Source organism: Rana temporaria, chromosome 8, assembly GCF_905171775.1.
Source record: "Rana temporaria chromosome 8, aRanTem1.1, whole genome shotgun sequence".
Taxonomy (NCBI): Eukaryota; Metazoa; Chordata; class Amphibia; order Anura; family Ranidae; genus Rana; species Rana temporaria.
In genome coordinates, this window is record NC_053496.1 from 71,689,448 (window position 1) to 71,705,326 (window position 15,879).

General features: G+C 41.8%; 1 protein-coding gene across 1 annotated transcript in view; it reads right to left on the bottom strand.

The window, feature by feature from the left end:
- CABCOCO1 (ciliary associated calcium binding coiled-coil 1) overlaps positions 1-15,879 on the bottom strand; it is a 101,321-nt gene that overhangs the window by 3,452 nt on the left and 81,990 nt on the right. The window contains exon 4 of the mRNA XM_040361999.1: positions 15,023-15,145. Within this exon, the coding sequence (XP_040217933.1) occupies positions 15,023-15,145 (123 nt within the window). The remainder of the gene's footprint in view (positions 1-15,022; positions 15,146-15,879) is intronic.

The following is a 15,879-nucleotide window of genomic DNA, read 5'->3' on the forward strand; positions in this document are numbered from 1 at the left end:
CTTTTTCTTGTTTAAATACACTATAAAAAATGCATTCATTGATGTTTACCTTCTGCCTAACTCGAGTTCGAGTAACTTCGAACTTTAAAATTAAACTGGCATGATGGAAATATGAAACATGGCAGAAAGATTACCTCCCTCTGGAAATGGTAATTGACTGGCTGTTATGCTGGTCCTCTGGCTTAGGAACCTTTTAAGGAGAAGAGACACAGGCGCCTTCTAAGTGTAGCTGTGAGATGTGAGTAGTTCTGTAATGTGTAATAAATTCATAAGAAAAAGCAGTAAAACAGGCATGGGTGGTCTCAAAGGAACCGAACAGGGGATTGTCCTGTGCAGCTCTCTCCGGGGGGTCCACAGGGGATGGTTTCATCCATTAGAGGAAGTGGGCAGTCAGTTGATTCTGGTGCTTACATGTGTGCTGATGTAAAGGCTATGACAGCATGGTTGCAGAGCATTCCCTCCTTCTTCAGGCTCACTACGGCCTGAAGAAGGAGCGAATGCGCTACAAACGCATCGCCGTACCCTTCACGTCAGCACTCAGCATGAAAAAGGAGCGCATGCTCCGCAAATGCGTCGCTGTAGCCCTTCACGTCAGCACTCAGCCTCCGAAAAGTGATGTCAGCTCCCTCCTGCCAGTGCGTTCCATGGACCTGTAAGTGCTGGAATCCACCTGCGCTGACCGCCCCCGTTTCATCTGATGGATGAAAGCGTCCCCTGTGGAGAGCTGCACAGGACTATCCCCTGTCCGGTTCCTTTGAGACTATCCATGCTTGTTTTACTGCTTCCCTTGTGAGTAGTTCTGTTATGTGTAATAAATTCATATCTCACAGCTACACCTAGAAGCAGTGATAGACAGATATCTAGAGTAAGAACTGAGAAGCGTCACGGTAAGAGGGAGAGAGAGCAAAATCGACATACAATGTAAGATAGCAGATCTAAAAGTAATAGTAACCAAAGTAATCATTAACCAAACTAAACTAAAAGAAACATAAGTAATAGTTGGCCTGCGGAGGATTCTCATAGTCATACTTTGAATGACAATTGTGCGGTCATGCAACACTGTACCCAAATGCATTTTTTATCATTTTTTTTTCAACAAATATGCGGTTTTTATTTCTTGCGCTATAAACAAAAGAAGAGTGACAATTTTGAAAAAAAACACAATATTTTTTACTTTTTGCTATAATAAATGCATTTTTTTTAAAATGTTCTCAGTTTAGGCCGATATGTATTCTTCTACATATTTTTGATATAAAAAAAAAAAATCGCAATAAGTGTATATTGATTGGTTTGCGCAAAAGTTATAGCGTGTACAAAATAGGGGATAGATTTATAGCATTTTTTTTTTAAACGATCTGCAATTTTTATCGTGATTGCGATATTGGACACTTTTGACACATTTTTGGGACCATTCACATTTATACAGCGATTCGTGCTACAAAAATGCACTAATTACTGTATAAATCCACGGTTCTGTTGTGTTAATAGGCAATCGCGGGAGCCCGGCGGACATCGCAGCCCCATGGCACGCGCATCAGGTCCCCAGTGACATGGCGGGCACGCGCGCGCCCCCTGGTGGGTCGGGAAGGGGAGGACGTCATATGACTCCCGCCCAGAACAAGAGTCGCACTGTCCAGCCGTCATTTGACGGCCGGCGGGAGGCAAGCGGTTAGAGGGGTTGTAAATCCTCGTGTTTTTTCACCTTAATGCATCCTATGCATTAAGGTAAAAAAACACCTTGCACTGTCTGCCCCCCCCCCCCCCCCCGAGCCCCTGTTTTACTTACCTGAGCCCCGAACTTTCATGGGTGTGATCCCACGCCGTTCTCTCTACGGCTTCTCGGCTCTTCATTGGATAGATTGATAACAGCGCAGCCATTGGCTCCCGCTGCTGTTAATCAAATCCAATGACGCGGCCGCCGCAAGTCATACACAGTGGCTATGTACGCTGAGTGTATGACACGGGAGCGCGCCCACAAGGTAACCCCCTCGGGAGAGAGCTTCCCAGAGGGGGTTATCTATTGCGGGGAGGAGCCGGGAGAGCCGCCGTGGGACCCCAGAAGAGGACGATCGGGGCCACTCTGTGCAAAACGAACTGCACAGTGGAGGTAAGTATGACATGTTTGTTATTTTTTTTTTTTAAACGTTAACCCATAGTATCACTTTAAGAACCTTTAAAGTAAAGTTCCTGTGTGACAAAGGAAAAACCGGTTTGACTAGCAAAGAGTGATCTGTATATGTGAGGAACTAGAGTAATAAAGCCAATTATACCACAGGTATGTTTTTGTAAACCTTGAGCATGTTACTCTTCTGAGAGATATTGTGTGGTGGCAGCTTTGACAAGAATTGTTTTGTATTAGAATTCCCTATGTTATGAGACTTGATATACATTACAAGTTGGTTGAGACGATATTGACACTGTTGTGTGGACTCTTGCTGCCTGTACATAAAACCCCACATCTGAGGCTGTCTACCCCAAGACACTGAAATAGAGGCTGCTGTCCTTACACCTGGAACAAGAATGTAGATTGCCAGAAGTCTTTATATGTTTACTTGCTCTGGTTCAGGCTACTGAAACCAGACTGTCAGCATGACAGCCTAGCAGCACTAGCATTTTTTATTAGAAGTTTCAGAAGTCTGTTATAACAAGTTCAGTGGTGTGGAGCAGAAACAAAGGGGCACACTGATGTAAAACCAGCTTTAGCCCACATTCACGTTGGGACGATTTGGCATGCGATTTGACATGTGAATTGAATAAAAATGAATTACATTTTGCAGATATCCATTATCCATCAAACAGCCTGACATGGATCTCAAATCTGGTGAATCCATTCTGTCCTCAGTATTTTTCTCTGTACCTTATTCTGTATACATAATAACACTTGACTTTGGTAAATTAAACGTTATCTGCAGGAATTTCATTTTCACTGGTGCATGCTATATTACATTTTTGACAGGCAAACAGTCTGCACTAAAGAAAACAAGGCAACACCCATTACACTTCTATATCTAGAACAAACATAGACTAATCTCTTTTACCCTGACAAAATGTCACAGTCCATTTTGCACACTTCCTAACAATAACTCTATTAAGCTTGCTTATATATCAAAGTCAATGTTCAAGCAAGGCAACACATTATTCACAAGATAAAGTGTCTCTCCTCTTTTTTATTTATTGTAATAAAGTGCGGTATATCATTTTTAGAAAATGGAAGCAGTAACAAAGTACATTTGGTGTAAATAAAATATGCTGCATATGACATGGAAGAATTCATGTTATTTATTGTATGATTGCTAGATGGATTGTAATAAATATTTAGCTTAAAAAAAAAAAACTTCTGTCTGTATGTATTACACACCTCCCTCCTCCAAGAAGTTCTGAAGCAGCTGTGACACTCAGGGAAAGTTGTTAGAGGTGGGCGAAGGGGGAGCCTGGCTCAGGGAAGGACATTCTGTCACCAAAGGACACACATACTAATCACCTCCCAGAGCGGAGTCATCTGGCAGCCTCCCGCAGATGAGTGGGTGTACGGGGAGGGGCATAGTACATCTCTGGGAAGAGACTCAGTCCACTCAAATTAAGCTAATGAAGAGGGGCATGGCCAGTCCAAGAGGGGGTGGGGCCAGTAGAGGGAACACTGAGGGGACACTTAACCTGTACCAGGAGGGGAAAACTTCATACGTGATAGCCAAAGCCTCTTGACAGTGCGGGCTCAAGGGGCAGCTGCTTTGGGCCCCACAACAATTACTGGGCCCAGGCAGGTTCCCCTTTTACCCCACGTTAAAGACGGCCCTGAGCATAAGATTGATTAGATCATCCCTTGCCCTCTCCTACTGTTTGCATGTTCCTTGTCAGTACATGTGCATTTAACACAGCCTGATCAGCAGACTTTCCCCATCTCGTGGCCATACATAGGATTACAAGAAGTTGATATTGATACAGTTTCATGTGCTTACACTAGCTGCATTAAAAAATCTAAATTATTTTATATCTGCATGAAGTTCAGCTTTAAGTAGAACATGGGTTACAATCCAGCCTCATTATTTCTCAATACATTTTCGTGTTGAATCTTGCTTTCCAAGGCTCTTACAACCAGAGGAAAATGTTGGCAGTGTAATTTCCTAAATGTTTAAATAAATGGGGCCAGTATTTACGCATGGAATCAAAAAGACAGTGTTAAAAAACAGTGTGATTGTACTGTAGCTACATGTTATGCATCTGAACTCACGGTGTGAAAATGTCAATAATTTATACAGACTCCATAAATCTTCATCAGCTCCACCTAGAGGCAATATGTAATATTGCAATAATGTAATATTTTTCCTGATTTAGGGTGTTCAAGAAAAAAAAATACCACATGATTGCCTCTGGAGGGCACTGACGAGCCTAGGAAATAAACATTTTAGGAAAACAATGATGAAGATTTGTGGAGCCTGTGACTGACATATTCATACAGTGTTTTTTTTTTAATATACAGTATAGACCCTTAAGTTTGTGTTCAGTTGTATACCCAATTAGAGCATCACCTATAACTTACACATTTTCATGAGGATGTGTAGAATCCTTATTTAAAATTTAGTATGCAATTTGTTAATATAAAACTGTAATATAATAACATAGACTGTACAATACAAAAACTGTCATTTGCAAAAACATTGTCCAGGAACCTGTAAACATTTAGAAAAGCTAATCTCCTTTCCCACAGGACTGCAGTCTTTATTCTGACTCAGCCAAGAGGTCAGTGCAACTCATGCACATTGAAGCACTCATTGCGGAGAAAGGGGAATGGTTGGCACAATTTCAAAATTATAGTTAAGTTAAAAAATTGTACATCCTCAACTATGAAAAGTATTCATTAATCATTAGTCTAAAAGCAAAACTATGATAACACAGCTTTTTAATAAGTCAAAAAAGAAGTTGCGTAGTGCAAGTAACCCTTAGCCACTATAGCACAATAATGTTTCTTTGTTCTGACTGCTCTAAACTCATGAATTGTGATTTAGGATTGGTTACTATTAGACAGAAGCGAACATTGTAAAAAAAACCAAAAAAAACAGAAATAAAAGTCTCCATTGAGTTGCTGATCTAACCCTTTTTTGACCTGAGTACACATCAGAAAAGGTGCCCAGATGAAAATATCATGGGTGATAAATGATCTTTTGTTATAAGTATCAAGATCTTTTTTTTTTCATTTTCAATTGGTAGGGAGACAATCAAAAAGAAGATTTATTTAAGTTTTTTTGCTGGGTGTGGCATTGTGAAATACAACCAACATGGATCAGGAAAAGGCACAAGGAGACATAGGGACAACGTCCTTTTTACAAGACAGCAAGAAATATAATTGCATTTTAACCTTAAAGATAAAACAGAGAGGAAAGCATTTTTGAGGCACCAAAATAGCTATACGAAGAACACAGCTGGTTAGGGGCATCCAAGAGAGGTGACTGCTGCCCACCAATTCATTAAAAATTAACAATGATAAAGATTGACAATTAAAGGTCTTTTTACAAGGAGGTATGTGATCACAGAAAATGTATGTGAAACCTTAAAGACAGTGGGCTAGATTCAGCAAGCATTTACGGCAGCGTATCTTCAGATACGCCGCCGTAATTTCAAATCTGCGTCGGCGTAACGTTACGCCGATTCTCCAAGGCAGATCCACATTGGCTGGCGCTGCTGTCAATCACATCCAGTGACGTGGCGCGCCGAGGGGCGGGGCCAAGTGATACAGCGAGCGGCTTTGGCACGCAATTAGTGACCACCATGCAAGCTCTCGCATGACCGTGGTGACTAATTTCAGGGAGGACCGAGACAGCGGCCGAGGGACCCCAGAAGACATGGATCGGGGGCACTCTGTGCAAAACGAACTGCAGAGTGGAGGTAAGTATGACATGTTTGCTATTTAAAAAAAAAAATTCCTTTACAAACCCTTTAAGTATTGTGAGATGTTAACATACCACTTTAAAATCTTCCTGCATGATATTTATTCTCCATTCTGGGCCCAAGACAAAGATTGTTACTCCTTGTATCCTAAAATCTGCTCGAAAAATATTTTTACTGTCTATGTATAACATCTACAGCAGTTCTTCTAACTAAATGTGCCAAACGCCCTCTCCCTGTTTTGCTGTTTCATGCCGGTTTTAAAAAAAAAGGTACAAGCTTTCTCATTTTCTGCTATGAGGCATACTAGCTTTACATGCATTGTCTGGAATTTTATCAGAAATAGTTTTGTTATATTTTAATATTTTTATTGAGTTTAATATGCTCAATACAATAATAGAGTAGAAGAAAACACACGCCCAGATTCTTAAAGACTTACGACAGCTTATCTCCAGATACACCATCGTAAGTCCGAATGGCCGCCGTCGTATCTATGCGCCTGATTCATAGAATCAGTTCCGCATAGATTTTGTCAAGATACGAGCGGCGTAAGTCTCCTACGCCGTCGTATCTTGGGGTGCATATTTACGCTGGCCGCTAGGTGGCGCTTCCGTTGATTTCCGCGTCGAATATGTAAATGAGCAAGATACGCCGATTCACGAACGTACGTACGCCCGTCGCAATTAGTTACGCCGTTTACGTAAGACATACGCCGGCGTAAAGTTAAAGCTGGTCTCTAGGTGGCGCAGCCCATGCAAAGTATGGACGTTGGAACAAGCGTATCTTTTTACGTCCTTTGCGTAAGTACGCGAATAGGGCTGTGCGTAAGTTACGTTCACATCGTAGGCAGTGTTCGACGTATCTTAGGCATTCTTTTTTTTTCATATTTAAATCTTTTATTTTATTTTTCTTTTATGGTAAGGTTCACAGAAGGTTAACATATCTTATACAATGGATACATAATCATATAGTTCTTATCACTACACACTTATGATGGGCTAGCAAATAAACAGGTGGGGATTCAGAAACTTAAGAAGAATAAACCAAAAGCAGTACCTCCCCGGTCCTCTTGCTCTATTCCCAAGCCCGCCTGCCTTTTATCAGTAACTTCTTTTCCCGTTTCCTAGTACCACTGTATTGACCTCACACTTCTTCCTCCCCTCTGTTCCCTTGTCCATTCCTATACCCCACCTAACCCCCCCTTAAACCTAGAATCAACATAATCCTCAACAAAACAACAACCAAAAAAAAAAAAAAGGAGAAAACCCCGCCAACCCCCTCCCCTCCTCTCCCTCCCCTACCTCGCCGGAGACGGACGGATCCTCCCTTACTTCAACCCTTCGGCCTCTCCCTTTTCACTTCTACCCAAAAAGGAATCTTCTCTCCCCTATCTATTCCACCAGTAATCTCTTCCCCTCTTCCGTACTCATAAACTGATTCCAACCTGTCCAAGTTTCTACATACTGTTCCCTTTTGTTCTTAGGCATTCTATCCGACGCATGCGCACTGGGATACGTCCACGAACGGCGCATGCGCCGTTCATTCAAAACGTCAATTACGTGAGGTCATGCTTTATTTACATAAAACACGCCCACCTCTTCACAATTTGAATTAGGCGCGCTTACACCGGCACATTTACACTACGCCGCCGTAACTTAGGACGCAAGTGCTTTGTGAATACAGCACTTGCCTCTTTAAGTTGCGGCGGCGTAGCGTAAATACGATACGCTACGCCCGCTCAATGTAACGCGGCCCTACGTGAATCTGGGCCACAGAGTGTGGTTTACACAGTATGTATGTGTTGATCGTGTTCTTACTAGGGACAAACACAGAATTACTGCCTTGTGAATGAGGATCATCTAAGATAATAAAATATCATTTCGCAGTACCAATATGAGTTCTTCAACATCAGCTGCGATAGACATTTCATAAGCATTATCTTCAAAAAATAAATAGGAACAAAAATAATATTTCCACATTATGTAGTGAGCACACTCATAACTCTCATACAACAATTGAGAACAATAAACAATAAGAGCATAGAGGGGTTTGAGATCTCTCAACAAACCTGGAGAAATTAAAGAGTTGAATAAAATGAAGTCGTTTTCTATAAAGGGATGAAAAAAAGCAGACAGAAAATCCCATCAAGATACATAGACAAAAATTAGTAGAATAGAGAAAGGCTGGAGAGAAAGAAAAGTAGGAGGTAAGAGGGGGAGTTCAAATTTGGTTTGCATATGTGGAGAAAGTGATTTTTTTTGTCACTATCAACATTCCTTAGATTAGGGATAAATGTAATGAGGAGCAAGTAAAGATTTCTCTGTCACCATCACCATCAACAGGCCCAGAGTCAGAAAAGTGGACAGTGAACAATTATTTTACATTGTTCACTGTCCACAGTCAATAGGCCCAAGTCAAAGATGAAAGTCCGGATGTGTTCCAGATGCTTTTTTAGATGCACATTTTTGCCAACTTTTTGATGCAGTCCAGTGCATTTCCCCCCTCTTTTTTCTTAACCTTGAGGACCAGTGCACCCCACATGCAGTCCAATACATCTTGTGCATCAAAAACGCATGGAAAGTAGGTTATATGGTTTTTAAAGGCATTAGTTCACACCAGTTCTTGCAGATTCAGTGCGATCCAGTTCCATAAATAAAGCATCAAAAATGCACTGGAACATCCACCTGGTAACATTTAGCAATCTTAGCAACAGAAGACAAGGTGGCAGCCTTGCAAGTCTGGAAAACAGATGCCTGATGCTAAAAAGATCATGAAACCGGTACAGTTCTGTAGAGGTGCCTTAACAGGAAAGGGAGGAACTTTATCTTTCAGACTTGTAGGCTTGGATGTGTTTCCAATTCACCTGGCAATGGTGGAATGGGAGGCAGCATGTCCCCAATGGGGACCCACAGGAATAAAAATGAGTGTTTGTCCAATTGTCTAAAAGAGGCTGTAGCTGAGAAGTACCTCATCCAAACAGTGGATAGAATCTCTTGTTTTGAAATGTTTTGGGGCAGAATATTAGGAAGAAGGCACAATGTCCTGGTTAAGGCGGAAGGAGGAAACCATCTTGTCGAGAAAAAAGGCCTTAGGTAGCAAGACAAACATATCCTTGTGTAACACAAAGAAGGGTTTATTACAGGATAAAGCCACTAACTCTAAAACAAATCTTGCAGGTGACAGCCTGAAAGGCATCCATGTGAGTAAGGACAGTGGGATATCCCTGGTTCTAAAGGAGGTTTCTGAGGAATTGATACAGTCAAGTTGAGGTCCCAGGGAAACTTTGCAGAGCATATGGGGGAATGATGTGAGCAACAACCCACACAAAGGCTTTACACAATTAGTGAGAGGCAAATAATGGAAAATAATGGCAAGGGCTGAAATTTTGCATCTGATGATACTTACTTTAGGCCAAACGCTGATCACGACAAGTTTGGAGGAAAGAAAGGATACTGACAATTAAGTACTTCCTATGATGAAGTTCCCCAGTCTTACACAACACAAAGAAGCCCTTGAAGGTGTGATTTTAAAGATTTTGCAAGAAGTTGGTTTCTCAGCTTTCAGAAGCATAGGAATGACTGGGTCTAATAGACCCCCATGTCCATCAGGACTTTGGCTTCAACAGCCATGTTGTTAAATAAGGCAACTGAGAAGCAGGATGATGGAACACCTCCCGAGACAGATCTCTCTGATCTGGTAGGGTCCACAGACAGTCTGCCCGGAGTTTGATGGGGTCCAAGTGCCATGTTCTCTTGGGCTAGTTAGGTGCAATGAGGATTCCCAGAAAGTCCTCCCTTTTGATCCTGTGAAGTAGATAAGGAAGAAACTTCAGTGAGGAAAATGGATAGATGAAGTTAAAATGAAGCCATGGAGTCACCAGGGCATTCCGTGTGAAGACATGTGAAGGGCTTTGGTTCTGGTGACAAACCTATCCAGCTTAATTTTGAATGTGCACTCCAGAATCCACATTAAGTGTCCCCCATCCATGGCAGAGGTTTTAAACCACTTCTGGTTAAAGGAACAATTGCTCTGAAACCAGACAATGATGACTGAGGAGGTCTGTCTGCCAATTTCCCATGCCTAGAATATGCGCTATGAACAGGACTGGAAGATATCATGCTGCCACCTAAGCTAAAGGCTCCACTTCAGGACTGTTTATTGTGAGCACCTTCCAAGACATAAGGAGAAAGGTAATCCATCACACTAGGACAAGTCTGGCTTTGCTGGTAAGATGAATAGTATGATCCAGAGACAAAATCTGCTTCTTTCACTCTTACACATTCATAAGGTTGAGTTTCAATGAACTGAAGTGAAAATGGTTGCATGCTACTGCCTTGAAAGAAACTACATTAAACCCAGAACCCTCATGCAAAAGTGAATATTTGAGTGTCTCTTGGATCAGGCCCAGATACTCTAAGCGATGGTTCCATTCCAGTGCTGATTTCTGGAGATTAAACCAATCTGAACCTCAGCCAAGTCTTCCGTGTTTGACGAACATTGGCTAAAAAGGTTTGGAGGAGGTCATCTAGGATACCTAGATGGCTGACAAGGTTTGGAGGATGTCATCTAGGATACCTATTATGGGGATACCCTGAGAGCAAAGTATATATCAGGATAGGTGCTAATGCCTTGGTGAAGATCAGAGGTACCATGGACTGGCCAAAAGGAAGGGAAAAAAATGGTAATATTGCATGCCCACAGCACAAGTAATATGGATGAGGGGGGGAAGAAGGGGATGCCTAAATAGGCATCCTTGTTGTCCACATAGGCCAGAAATTCCCCTGGTTAAAGGAAAGCAATGACTGACCTGGCAGATTGGATATGGGATTTTTGAGTCTGAAGGAGCTTATTGAGAGTCTTCAGATCCAAAGAAGGGTCAAATGCCTCCACTTGCCTTGGGGCCAGTGAACAGGCTGGAGTAAAACCCCTGAAGCCTCTCTATTTCTTGAACTAGGACAACAATCCCTGAAATAGGAGTTGTCAGAGAGCAGCCTCAAGACCCCCCCCCCTGCTTCTGGGGGGAGGGTGGAAATTTTGATAGCAAAGAGAAACTTTATCTTGTAGCCTTGGAAACAAAGTTCTGGACCCAAACATCTGATATGTCTTGTGCCCAGAAAGCCATCAGGTTTCCCCCCACTCTGACAGCTAGGGATGTCTTTTCATTGTGAGGAGGGCTTATTCCTGGACTTGGTGGGCTAATGGTGGAAGTGTGAGACAGGCTTGGACATTGAACCGGAGGCCTCAGAGAAACAAAGGGAACTCTCCATTTCAGGAACTGAATGTTTGCTTGTAAGGGATTAAGCTTTTTTCTACAGGGGTAAGAGAACACTCTAAAGCCCTGTACACACGATCAGTTTGTCTGATGAAAACGGACCGACGGACCATTTTCATCGGACGAACCAGCGTTTTTTTCCCATCGGTGAAAAAAAGTAGAACCTGATTTAAATTTTTCTTATGGTTAAAAAAACGATAGAAAAAAACAATCGTCTGTGGGGAAATCCATCCGGCAAAAATCCATGCATGCTCAGAAGTCGACGCATGCTCGGAAGCATTGAACTTTCTTTTTTCTCAGCACGTCGTTGTGTTTTACGTCACCGCGTTGGACACGATCGGATTTTTAACCGATAGTGTGTAGGCAAGACTGATGAAAGTCAGCTTCATCGGATATCTGATGAAAAAATCCATCGGTCCGTTTTCATCAGACGAACCGATCGTGTGTACAGGGCATTAGTCCCAGATGACTTCCTTTATGTAAGGGTCTAAGGAGTCATAAAATAGATGTTGTCATTTAAAGGAATTTGCATGAGACTCTTCTTGCAGGGAGTGTCTGCAGATAAATACTTAAAACAAAGTATCCTTTGCATATGAACTGGAATGAATAAAAGCAGACGTATTTGTAACCCAACAACATTTAAAAAAATTGGACTTTAGTCTAAGGCCCTGTACACACGGTCGGTCCATCTGATGAGAACGGTCCGAAAGACCGTTCGCATCGGTTAACCGATGAAGCTGACTGATGGTCTGATGTGCCTACACACCATCAGTTTAAAAACCTATCGAGTCCAATGCGGTGACGTAAAACACAACGACGTGCTGAGAAAAATGAAGTTCAATGCTTCCAAGCATGCGTCGACTTGATTCTGAGCATGCGCGGGTTTTGAACCGATGCCTTTGTGTACTAACTGTCGATTTTTACCGATCGGTTAGGCGTCCATCGGTTCAATTTTAAAGCAAGTTCTAAATTTTTCGACCGAAGGATAACGGACCGATGGGGCCCACACACGGTCGGTTTAGACCGATGAAACTGAACTTTAGTCCGTTTTCATCGGTTTTGTCTGATCGTGTGTACAGGGCCATATAGTCATTATTTATGTACTGTGCATAGTTACATAGTTGGCAAAGTTGAATAAAGACACCATGCAATCCAGTTCCACCTTAGTGTGAGTGTCTCCTGTTAACATCGCCAACTGCGGAAAATCAGTTTTACATCCTTAGTGCTCTAACAATAAGGAACCCTTTATGCAGTTTAAGCTTAAACATCCTCGTTCCCAACTTCACTGTGTGCCCCTGTGTCTTCTTTTTTTTTTTTTTTTAAATCAGTAAAATGGTTTATTGTGCTAAAAATAAAAGTAAGATACAGAAATATATATCAGCATACATGGAAGTCACAACATATCAGCACAAAGAGAATTGTACCTTACGTATGCCAGAACAGAGGCACCAGGAGGTTACAGAAACCATATACCGTTATTGACAACGTTTAAACAGTGTCGGGCAGGTGAGAAACCGCCTCTCCCCCCAACACAATCACACACTAGGCCAACGGGCCAAAACAGAAAGTCTGCATTCCACAGTCTGCCCAAACATTCAAAATCATCGCCCGACATTGATGTAAATTCTCCTGTCCACAGTATAAAATCCCCAAAGATATATACTTCAATCATGGTCTGAATTTTATTTATACTTTAATTTAGTCATATATTTTTTTGTGATTTTATGTTTTGTACCCGAGTGGACAACGTCGACTACATCTGCAGCAGCCGAGTCATAACCAGTCTCGGAGGTGCCAATCCAGGTGTCTCCAACCAGGGCTGCCAAATGGAGTTAAATTTCCTGGGGGCATTTCTATGCTGATATGTATAGTGTTCTCTCACAATAATAAGGTTTACCTGGTCAATCCATTGTTTTTTAGTCGGAACGTGTGGGGACAACCAGAATCTAGCTATCTGTTTCCTTGCTAGGTATAAGAGTCTGATCACTGCGATATTAACAGGTGGAGGGTATACCTCTTCATCCACGGCACCTAGTATGCATACTAGGGGGTCCAATGGGACCCTAACTTGGAATACTGAGGAAATAACCTCTGTGACATTCCTCCAGAACCGATGTAACTTGGGACAGCGCCACATCAGGTGAATAAGCGACCCCTGTGTCTTCTTTAGAGACCTAGTTAAAATAGATTTCTACCAATGCTAGAGCCACCATTTAAAGATTTGTATATGTAGTTATACTTATTTGTGCAAATAATGGGACCTACATAGCCATTATATAAACAAATGAATACTAAGTTGTATTACAACATCATTAAACATTGTTGAAAGGACATTGGCACAAGCACACATACATTACATATAACAAACCCAATGTTGGACACCTCCCGGTCTTGGTTCATTAATACCCCCCTTCCATGTGATCTAATGATAACAAACAACTGTATAGTAATTCAAATAAAGAAATCCACGAATGTCATACTGGAAGTGAGGCAGGGGCCAAGGCTTGTTTGAGAGAAATAAACAAATCCATTTTCCATTTTTCAGTGTAATCTATTCTTCATGTATACACAATAAGTTTTAGATTGCATCAAATAAAACATGGGTTTACATGAGATTAAAACTCAGCCTATATCTCTGCCATTTCTGTAAAGGGCAGCATGACAAGAAAAGACACATGATATTTTATCTGAATGTGTAATAAAGTTATGTTTAGAGTCTGCCATCTGTGTCATTTAAAATTTAAATTTAAATTTAAAATGGTTATTTGTATTTTATCATATTGCTTCAAAGATAACTTGAGTAGTACTGGCTCAGGAGAAAAAAAAAAGCTTTATTTAAAATAAGTCAGTTTTAATATTTCTCACAGGTACTTATATGGTGATATTAATTTACACAACACTTTACATATCTATTGCATATTTACATCAGTCCCTACCCTCAAGGAGCTAATAATTCATACATATACTAGGGTTTTAGACAGGAGCCAATTTAACTACCACCATCTGATTGGCGTGTGGGAGGAAACTCACACACGCACAGGGAAAACATGCAAACTCCAGTCAGGTAGTGTCAAGGTTGGGATTTGAACCGATGACCCTAGAGCTGCTAGGTAGAAACAGTGGGCCAGATTCAGAGAGAGAGTACGCCGGCGTATCTACTGATACGCCGGCGTACTTTCAAATTACCCGCGTCGTATCTTTAGTTTGAATCCTCAAACCAAGATACGACGGCATCTGGGTTCGATCCGACAGGCGTACGTCTTCGTACGCCTTCGGATCGTAGATGAAATACTTTGGCGTCCGCTGGGTAGAGTTTGCGTCGTTTTCCGCGTCGGGTATGCAAATTAGCTTTTTACGACGATCCACGAACGTACGTGCGGCCGTTGCATTCTCTTATGTCGTCTCTAGTCGTTTTTTTTCCGGCGTATAGTTTAAGCTGCTATTTTGCGGCGTATAGATAGACTTGCCATGTTAAGTATGGCCGTCGTTCCCTGTGACTCTGGGGCTGTATATTCTGTCCTGTGATCCTGAGCTATAAACTCTGTCCTGTGATTCTGGGGCTATAAACTCTGTCCTGTGATTCTGAGCTGTATACTCCTGACACCATGGGTGGAAGCAAGTGAAATACAGGGGACGGAGTGGGTGAATTCTATAAGGGGCGGGGCATATGGAAAGTGGCATGGGTGAGGTCTGGCACCCCCCCCATCCAAAAAATGTACCAGCCACCACCGGTTGACTGGTATTTGACTAGAATTACACTTTAAAATGACAAATTTGACTGTTGCAGCTGTAGATACATTATCATTCCTTTATATGATCAGTAAGGCCTTGGTAAAGTTTATTTGTGTGCTATGAAAAGAAAAAACATACCATTGTATTTTCTTCTTCTGGTTCTGGTGGGGCTAGAAACTGTATGTACATTTCATAGGGTATTCCTTCTTCTAGTGGTGCTGGAAATGGTGTTTCTGCCGGCTTAGCAATCTCCACTTCTACCTACAAAAAATAAAGAATGCAACATTTGTTGTAAAAATTCTGTTCACAATGAAGTGTGTTACAGTTGTAAATTGGAAAACTAGTTTTTAAATAATATCATGTTTTACACAAGTGAGTTGTATTTAAAAACTGAGAGGGCACAATTATATTTTTGTCACATACGCTTCATAAAAAAATAACTACACAATTAATTACATTAGGCAGATTATGCCCATACTGTATATATTAAAATGGTCTAGGTTGAATCGATGAATAAAAATGAAGAGCACATTAAAATATAAATGCTAGGTAACCAGTATTTTTGTAGCTATTGCTCGTGTGCATGTGCCAGTACATAGGAGGACTCGGGCTAGTAACCAGCATGCACTGACATGTCAGTGCATATCTGTGTATTGGCGCACATCCGTGCATATCCAGTCTCCCTAATGGCGCCAAAGCTGCATGTTTTAAGGAGGTGCCCATATGTGCTGATTGCTGGATGTTCTTCAGGTCTCTGTGATCCTTGGACCTGTCCTTCCTGGTTACCCTATTGTCTGACTTCAGGTTCCTGACTCAGTCTGTTCCTGGATTTTCATCGGACTCTCCCCTGGTCGTGGTTGTGGCTTGTTGCTTGACCTTGCTCCTGCTTGATCTAATGTGCTTGTCCCGGCTTGTTTCCAGACTTTGCTCCCACTGCTTATCCATGTATGACCCTGACTTGGCTCTTGACATCTGACTGTGTATGACCTTGTCCC